An 8,679-nucleotide genomic window follows, 5' to 3' on the forward strand; every position below is an offset into this window, starting at 1 on the left:
ACCCTGTGTATAAAATCAGTATCGACCCTTGATTGCCGACTTGACCGTCTGGCAGGTTTATGCCCCATTAGCAGCTTTATTAATGTAAGCAAATAATTAAATAACCCTCGTTAACCAGATTTATGGTTAATTTGTACAGGTTATTTTTGATACATCCATCGAATAAAAGTTGCCTCATTGCCCCATACAGGTCCGTGATTTACGTAATTTTCCCTCAGCGTCCCCCACTTTACGGCATAGCACGTTACCAAACTGGAGGTCATGCGAACTGCTGCTTTTCATTTGTACACAGTAGCCGGACACCATAATCAAACGATTTAAGTGGGAAGATAATACTATCGTACATGTTCCGATACACAAATTTCAGCAAAAAAGTCAAGCTGTTATTCAATATCTTTCCCTAAATCGGCATATTGTGAAATCGTTAGCCTTTTTGCTAACGTTAGCTAAGCTACAGCACCAGTCTCCTGGACCAGGAAACTCTTCAGATCTTCCTCAGCCATGGACAACAGCAACTCACAAGGGTCGGGGGGATTCAAAGCCGGTCTGGGGAACCTCTTCGGAGGTGGTGCTCCTGAGTACTCCAACACGGAGCTTGCCGGCGTGCCATGTAAGTAACATTGAGTGATTAGCTGTCAAGCTAATTCCAAAACTCTGTTATCTTTAATCAACATATTAATAGTGTTCGTGGTTGACATGTGTTTTGTTACATCATTACAGTAACTGGAATGAGTCCGCTGTCCCCCTACCTCAACGTCGACCCTCGTTACCTAGTGCAGGTAAGCCATGAAGTTGAGCATCCTCTAATATCAGAAATCACAAGCTACTTCTTCAACTGCTTTTTACAAAGCGTGGCTTAATCTATTTTATGTTGGTTTTTGTTTTTTTATTGAAGGACACGGATGAGTTCATCCTGCCCACAGGCGCAAATAAGACCAGAGGGAGGTTCGAATTGGCCTTCTTCACTATTGGGGGTTGCTGTATTACAGGTGAGACGAAGCCCATACTTTTCAATTAAAATGTCTGACCCCTTCCTTATTGAGAATGGTACACAGTATAATACGACACCGTAAATCTGAACTTTTTTTGACTGCAGGCGCTGCATTTGGAACGATAAATGGGGTGAGGATGGGACTGAAGGAGACCAGAGACATGGCCTGGTCCAAACCTCGTAATGTACAGTGAGTTATTTTTTTCGGTCTCGTAGTGATCCCACTAATCATCCGAATTGAATGACCTTCAATTATAACTTCCAACCTGTCCTTCCACAGGATTCTTAACATTGTGACCAGGCAGGGTGCATCATGGGCCAACACACTAGGCTCTGTTGGTAAGCTTCACTCTCAGCTCGATCTCTTTATTCCAATAATCCCAATGTTTTTAGAGTCCCTCAAGAGTTGCCCATAATAAATATATGCAGTTTGTCATAAGAATATACTGTCACGCTGCGCGCATGCAGTGGCATTGGAAGAAACTATACTCTAGTCTAGTGCATCTCCTTAATTCCTCTTCCAACGTGTGCAAATTAGCATCATTGTAACAGTGTTTAATATTATTTCCTATCAATGTTCTCCAATGAACACCAATGATTAATCTGCCTGTGTATTCTTCTCCTCTGCGTCTGTGTTGGCCCTCCTGCAGCGCTGCTGTACAGTGTGTTTGGTGTTGCCATAGAGAAGGTCCGAGGAGCAGAGGACGACATCAACACAGTGGCTGCTGGGACCCTCACTGGGATGCTCTTCAAGTCAACCAGTAGGTGTCTGTTCGGTGTGGGTTTCGTTTTAGCACGGTGGATACATTTTTTGTCGTTGGAAGGCACTAGAAATGCATAGAAGCACTTGAAGTACAAATGTATAAATGGTTTTGTTATCGAAGTCCGTCGTTTCCATTCCCTTTTGCTGTTTCTGTCTGTTGTGGCCTGGATGGGGCTTACATGCGCTCAAGTGTTGTATGTTGAATCCCCCTGCTTTCCTTTCTCCCCTCCCCAGGTGGCTTGAGGGGGGTAGCCCGGGGTGGCCTCGCCGGCCTGGCCCTGTCTGGAGCATACGCCCTCTACAGCAACTGGGACAACATCACCGGCTCCTCCTCTTCTTCCTCCAGGCTGTACTGAAGATCCCAATCTCGGCTTCATCATTACCCCTTCTTCCATACTCCCACATGACCTCCCCCCCGTTCACAGCTGTTAACCACAGGCCTCAGCAAGGAATCAGACTCTGGTCAATGGCGGTGTACTGTACAGGAATGTGTGGGGTTTAATGCTGGGCCCTCTGGTCCTCGGGTCCTTCCTAACGCACCGTCCAATCCCCTACTACGGAGCCTTCCGGATACACAGGATCCAACTGAAAATGGAGACTTTATTGACTTTGATGTGTGTGACTCTGAATTCAGTTCGTCCCATCCCCCACCGGAGTTTGGTCTGTGACCTTCAAAATGGGTTCAATGTTTCGTCTCGTAAACTAGGGCTGGATGGGGTTTGTAAAAGTGTATATTATTGTATTTTAAAATGGCCAAATATTAATTGGAGTTGTGTTAGCCTTGGAACACTGACATTTAAAATCTGTATCATATTCACATTTATTACATCAGCAGATATAGTTTATAAAGCAGGATGGAAGCTGGAAAGCGACTTGGTACGTTTATCCGTAGGGAAGTTTAAGTTATTGTGACTTTAATGTTGAACATTCATTGTTGGTCAATGTGAACACTTCAACCTTTTGACCTCATCAACTCCATTACTGTCATTATTTCCCGGCTGAATACCTCTCACCCAATGCCATGTTAATGAACACAAAGTATCATCATTATAGTACCAACCTATTAATTATCTGCAGTACTGTGGTAATGATCAGTTGCAGTTGAAAGATTGAAAATTCTACTGACTGCTGTATTTGTATGGCCTTTCCCGTCAGCCATGTGATGAATACAAATAAAGACTACACAAGTTCAACAGGATTTTGATGGGAACAGATTTTATTGTACAAATGTATTTTATTTGGTTACCAACCATAATATAGGTGGTTAGTATATCTCAAAATGGCACTCTATCAATTAAACTGTTCCAATTCATCTATTTCATGCCGGATTAATACACAATATACCATATTGTGTACATGGTCTAGGGCCAAATTGATCTGTTTTTAATACATTTATGTTTCAAGTCAATCATGAACAAGAGCAGTTCTGAATAATAATAAACCTAATGCATAACCAGTAAAGTCGAATGGTGATGAAGTGGTTAAAAACAAGTGCTTGAACATGGATCTTTCAGTGGGGGGGTGGGGGGGTGGGTGTGCCGGCTCTGGTCAGTGCAGGAAGAAGTCCCTGATGCGCGTGGCCTCGATCCAGGGGATGTAGGCGGCGGTGCGGGTGAACACGCTGGGCTTGTTCTCCACCGTGCAGCCGATGGGCCCGAAGCTCACCACGCCGTGCACCTCCCAGCGGTCCCGGCCCAGCTGGCACAGCAGGGGGCCCCCGGAGTCGCCCTGGGGGAGAGACGTTCTGTCACAAAGCAACCATGGCATGGTTTCTTATCGCCCTCTGTCCTTGTTTGAGGGTTGCTGCGGGCACTTTTGAACACTTTTTTTTTGGGGAAAGAGTAAAGTTGAGTGGAAAAAGGTTTTGAAGCCCTGCTCTAGGATTTGTACACGGTCCGGCAGGTGTGTTCACCCGCCTGCTCGACTCACTCCAATGGTATCGGGTTCAATCCCTAATGTCCACGTCCTAAGCTGTACGCATCCTTGAGCAAGAGGCCGTAGCCCCTACCTGCTCCTTAATGGATTCTGAATTCACTGGGCGCTGCTTTGGAGTCAACGCCCCAGCCGAATGCCGTGATGGTGAACAGTAACCTCCCTCTCTGGTGTTAGCCTGCAGGGCTAACGTGCTCACCTGGCATGCGGCGGGGGGGCCCTCAGTGTCTCTGAAGCCGGCGCAGATCATGGAGTCACGCACGCGGTCGCCCCAGAACTTCTTCTGCCGGCAGGTCTTGTGGTCGATGATGGGGAGGCGAGCCTGGTTCAGGGACTCGGCCAGAGACACGTTCTCCTTCCCCCCTGAAACGTGCACCAGAGTATAGGGTTGAGAGGTCTCAGGGGTGGGGGAGGCTTTTGTGAATCACTGAAGGTACCCCATAGTATCTATAGGTGTTTTTTTTTCTTGTTTCAAATTACGTAAGTATTGAGTATTCTTCTCTTAATACATACCATTGCCTGGTAGGAGTAGTGCTTTGAGTAAATCCTAAAATAAGTAATAGTAAATCCATATCATGGCTTTGTGTTTTGCCGTGTGTTAGGGTGTGCCTAATGGACCTTGGTTCCATCATGCTGCCTACAGTATCCAAAATAAAGGAAGTGGACGACTCGTTCTATGAAAATGCCTTTTTGTCAAAATAATTCCTTTCAGATGCAGGCAGGTAAAAATATATGGTCTTATTATATGTATCAAAGTGTGCTGTACTTGGTACTCTCATCCATGCCTGTTTTAAATGGCTCTGCCCTCTTGCACTCACCCCGCGTGTCACCCCAGCCCGTGACCCAGCAGTAGTGTCCCGGCTTCAGGCTGGTCTGCTTGCGCGGCAGGCAGGCGTAGCGGATAAAGTTGGACGGGAGAATGTCCGCACCGGCTTTCACCAGGGCGATGTCATAGTCCAGCTCGCTGTGCGTGGGGTAGCGGAAGTGCTCGTGGCGGTAGATGCGCTTCACGGGGATCACTCTCTCGGGGATCTCGGAGCGTTTGAGTTGGTGCTTCCCCAGGACGATCCGCCAGCTGGCAGCGTCCTCCGCCTTACCCCTGGAAGGTAAACATGTCTCAAATGAAGGACTTTCAATGTAACTTTCGTTTGTGCTGCTAAAAAGTTCGACAGATATGTATGGAGACTACATTTTTATAATTAAATTAATACATTAAACACAAAAAAAATACCCCATCATATAAAACAGTTTGCACTGGAAATACCCATTTGACCGAATGCTAGGTCTTACTTTTGGAAGCAGTGGGCGGCGGTGAGGATCCAGTTCTTGTGGATGAGGGTTCCTCCGCAGACATGAATGTAGTGCTTACTCCCCCTGGGGCGGACCTACGAGGGATGGAGGGATGGAGAGAAGGACAGAGAGAGTCAGCATCCTCGGTCACTGTCGTGCTAGTCAACGAGAATTTGATGTTTTCCAGTCTTTATAGAGTGGAGTTTAGAGATTTTGTTCTGAGTGTAGGGCTACTGTACCTGTAGTGTTACTAGCCTTGTGTAGGACTCAAGTCCCTGTAGTGTTACTAGCCTTGTGTAGGGCTAATATACCTACAGTGTTACTAGCCTTGTGTAGGGCTACTGTCCTTGTAGTGTTACTAGCCTTGTGTAGGGCTACTGTCCTTGTAGTGTTCCTAGCCTTGTGTAGGGCTACTGTCCTTGTAGTGTTACTAGCCATGTGTAGAGCTACTGTCCTTGTAGTGTTACTAGCCATGTGTATAACTGTATTACCTGCAGCGAGACCTGCCAGGGCCAGGAGTGAGGTTTGGCCTCGTTCCCCGACACAATCCTCTCGGCCATGTTGGGTTTGAAGTGGGACATGCCACAGTCATTGGGCCAGTCTAGGAGCACAGAGGACACATACACACACACACACACATGCATACATTACCCCTCCAAACCCACACCAAATAATCCAGCATATCAACAACGGCTTCCAGGTTCACCGCGGCGTCGGGGTGCGTCACGTGTCGCGCGGCGGCAGACCGGCGGGCGCCCACTAAACGGCCCCTCCCCCCCTGCCCGGCCCCCCCCCCCCGCTCTCACCCAGGTGGAGTATCTTGTGCTGGGGCGTGCGTCCCGGGCTGAGGGCGTAGGAGGCCACGGGCGCCGCCGCCCACCGCAGCAGCAGCAGCAGAACCAGCGGAAGCAGAAGAATAGGAGGGGGTCCTGGAACGGCCATCGTCTCTCATGGCCGCCGCCCCGCGCCCCAGCCTATTTATACTGCCGGACGTAGACGACGTACATGGGCAGATACACACGCGCAGCCACTCAACAGCAGGTGGGGGGCGGACAATGTGTGGCGCAGCAACAAAGACCAAACACTGGATTGTTCTCCTGTAACAGAGGTTTTTTTTTCTCCCCTACTGCCTCTCTGATAGGAGATGCAGGGGGTCCCATCAGCACTTTCACCTGCAAAAAAACATATGGATCGGCCCATGCCTCCCGCCACGGCCCACATGTGTGCAAACACACACGCGCACACACACATATATACAAACACACATAGGACAAAGGTGAGCCAGAACTGTGAACAATGTTTGTAAACACACACCGTTACGTACATGCAGGAAATCATATGACAGATGAGATCAGGTCAGATGATGATGCTGTGACCTCTGACCTCTTAACAAACTATATGGACTGTGCTCACCTCATCCTGCATGGTCATGACTCAACAGAAAAACAACAACATGGGTGTGACTAAAGATAGCTTTAATAACAATATAATAATAGTCAATCATTTTTACTCATCAACAGCAGAAGGGACGCATATGCGTCAATCAAATAATAAAAGAGATAATAAAAAACATGATAAGTAAGAATGGCATAAATCAACAGCAAGTCTGCTTGTTTATCTCAAACCGGTGAAATATGACAATAACTCCAGTGGAAGCAACCAGTCAGTGAGGGCTTTCGCTACGGTGAAAGAGAATGTGCCTGCTCATCTGAATGGGCCTGAATGGTCCCCCCCCCCCCCCCACAGTGGTTCACCAAGGTTACCCATTAATGAACTTATTGTATGTGTGTTGTCCTAGCGAGGCGCGAGTAAGTCAGCTAATGGAGTACAGAAGGCTGAGTCACAAGTTCCACGTGCTGTTGTTGGTGAGCTCAGTGTAGGGAGACGGTTTGTTGACGGAAACAGAGGTCATTTGGTCCAGCAATATACATTGGTCCATTTAAAACAAGGGTACTGGATCACGCCCATCTTCTGTTGCGTTCTTTTTTCGAAAGGGATCAATGACACCACCTTGTACGTCATTGTTGCCGTGCAGCCTTCACCTTAGCCTTACATCCGGAAAATAAGTTGATAATAGTATTAAAAACGTGGCAAATAAAAATGTACTCAGTTGTGGTCTTGGCTGGAGCCCCCGCAGCAGGGCTTCACACGGGGCCACTTCAGTCCCTTCGTCAGGCTGAGGCTCATGCAGGGGGAGGACCTGTGTTCCGGTGTCTCCTTCTCTTCCCCTTTACCGTTCCCCTTCTCCCTCTTTACTTCAATCTTCCTTTTCCCGCCGACATCCGCTGCCAGCTCCTGCTTTTTTCTCTTGCCTTTCTCCAGCTCGCTCTCGGCCTTGGCCTCGCCCTCAGGGTCCACGGTGGGCGTGGCCAGCCGTGGCGGCTCCTTGGAGCCTAAAACGGTGACCTCAGCAGCTCTGGTTTGGCTCAGCGTGGTCCCTGCCACTCTGGTGGCCGCCTTCAGCCTCCACTTGCTTCTGGGCGGCGGGGGGCTCTGTCCTTGTTTGTCCTTGTCCCCCCGGAGGGTCAGGTGTCTCTCGATGGCCACGTTGAGCTCCTCGGGGTCCACGGAGCTGCCGTAGACGTCCCAGGTCATGCCCTCCTCGTCCCACTGCACCTGCTTCATGCTGCCGCGCCGGCCCAGCTCGCCTCCCCTCCCCCGGGGCCGCTCCTCCCCCTGCACCTTCAGGCAGGACCTCCTGCGCTCCGGGGGCTCGGCGGCGGCGGGCGCGAGGGTCTCCCACATCAAGGAGCTCTTCTTGCTCTTCTCCTCCTCCTCCTCCCCTTTCTCCTCCTCCCGCTCCTCTCCGGCGTCTTGGAAGAACATGCTGGAGGTGGCCGAGACCAGGTTGGAGGTGGAGCCCACGGGGGAGCGCAGGTTGAGCCGGGAGCCGGGTGGGGAGCCCAGGACGGAGTGGGAGCCCATGTGGGAGGCGGACGCGAAGGACGTGTGCTTCCTCAGGCCGGACCAAGAGCCGGGCGGGGAGGCCGTCTGCACGGCAGCGTCTACCGACCTCACGGGGGACCCGGGCGTCTCCTGCTCCTCCTGAACCTCGTCCCTGCCGTGGTCCTTTCCCCCTGGAGGCCCGGGGGTCTCTAGCCTCGACTGACCACAGCTGCACCTGCAGCGCGCGCTCAGGCCCGTGTCACTCAGGGAGGACGCCAAGGGGGACCGCCATCTGCGACTGACACCGAGGTCGGCGGCTGAGGATCCCGGTTGCCATGGCGACCCGCCTTGTCTCGGCGGCTCTCGTCCCTCTGTTTGGGTCGGCGGCAGGTGCTCCTCCTCACCCCCGACCACGGAGCGTGCGCTCCCAAACACGCTCGGCAGCTCCTCCGAGGCTTGGACGGGGTGCGCGCCTCGATGGGAACCGGCCCCAACGCCGCCGTCGCTCCCTGGGCCGACGGGCCGATGTGGAGGTGAGGTAGGAGAGGAGGGAGAGCCACAGGCTGACGGGATGTGCTCGTACTCCATGCTGGGGAGTCGGCGGGGTTCAGGGGAGGTGGGCGGCGGGGCGGAGGGTGGGATGGGTGGGCTCGCAGGAACCTCGGGGGTCGGTGACGCGGGTGTAGGCGAGGACATCGGCGGTTGCTTCCCGCAAGGAGACAGAGGCAAGGGGGGTCTGGTGGAGGGCGACACGGGGGGTGTTTCAGGAGAGTCAAAGGGCGGCGACGGGCTAGCAGGGTGAGCCAGCTTTGACGAG

The 8,679-nt window shown here is 51.2% G+C and overlaps 3 protein-coding genes across 3 annotated transcripts in view; 1 reads left to right on the top strand and 2 right to left on the bottom strand.

Moving 5' to 3' along the window:
• timm23a (translocase of inner mitochondrial membrane 23 homolog a (yeast)) lies at positions 1-2,952 on the top strand. Its single transcript, XM_060036859.1, has 7 exons — positions 1-610; positions 721-779; positions 896-989; positions 1,097-1,181; positions 1,272-1,330; positions 1,642-1,752; positions 1,989-2,952. The coding sequence occupies exons 1-7, from the start codon at positions 502-504 to the stop codon at positions 2,108-2,110; spliced, it is 639 nt and encodes a 212-aa protein (XP_059892842.1). The 5' UTR covers positions 1-501; the 3' UTR covers positions 2,111-2,952.
• Positions 2,953-3,272: 320 nt separating this feature from the next.
• Positions 3,273-6,180, bottom strand: zgc:112285 (uncharacterized protein LOC561476 homolog). Its single transcript, XM_060036860.1, has 6 exons — positions 5,783-6,180; positions 5,468-5,577; positions 4,977-5,071; positions 4,505-4,785; positions 3,886-4,049; positions 3,273-3,482 (listed from the first exon to the last, which is right to left on the bottom strand). The coding sequence occupies exons 1-6, from the start codon at positions 5,916-5,918 to the stop codon at positions 3,303-3,305; spliced, it is 966 nt and encodes a 321-aa protein (XP_059892843.1). The 5' UTR covers positions 5,919-6,180; the 3' UTR covers positions 3,273-3,302.
• A 254-nt stretch (positions 6,181-6,434) lies between these two features.
• LOC132446807 (arginine-glutamic acid dipeptide repeats protein-like) overlaps positions 6,435-8,679 on the bottom strand; it is a 2,697-nt gene continuing 452 nt past the window's right edge. The window contains exon 1 of the mRNA XM_060037272.1: positions 6,435-8,679. This exon is cut by the window's right edge and continues 452 nt beyond it. Within this exon, the coding sequence (XP_059893255.1) occupies positions 7,083-8,679 (1,597 nt within the window). The 3' untranslated portion in view covers positions 6,435-7,082.

This window comes from Gadus macrocephalus, chromosome 18, assembly GCF_031168955.1.
Source record: "Gadus macrocephalus chromosome 18, ASM3116895v1".
Taxonomy (NCBI): domain Eukaryota; kingdom Metazoa; phylum Chordata; class Actinopteri; order Gadiformes; family Gadidae; genus Gadus; species Gadus macrocephalus.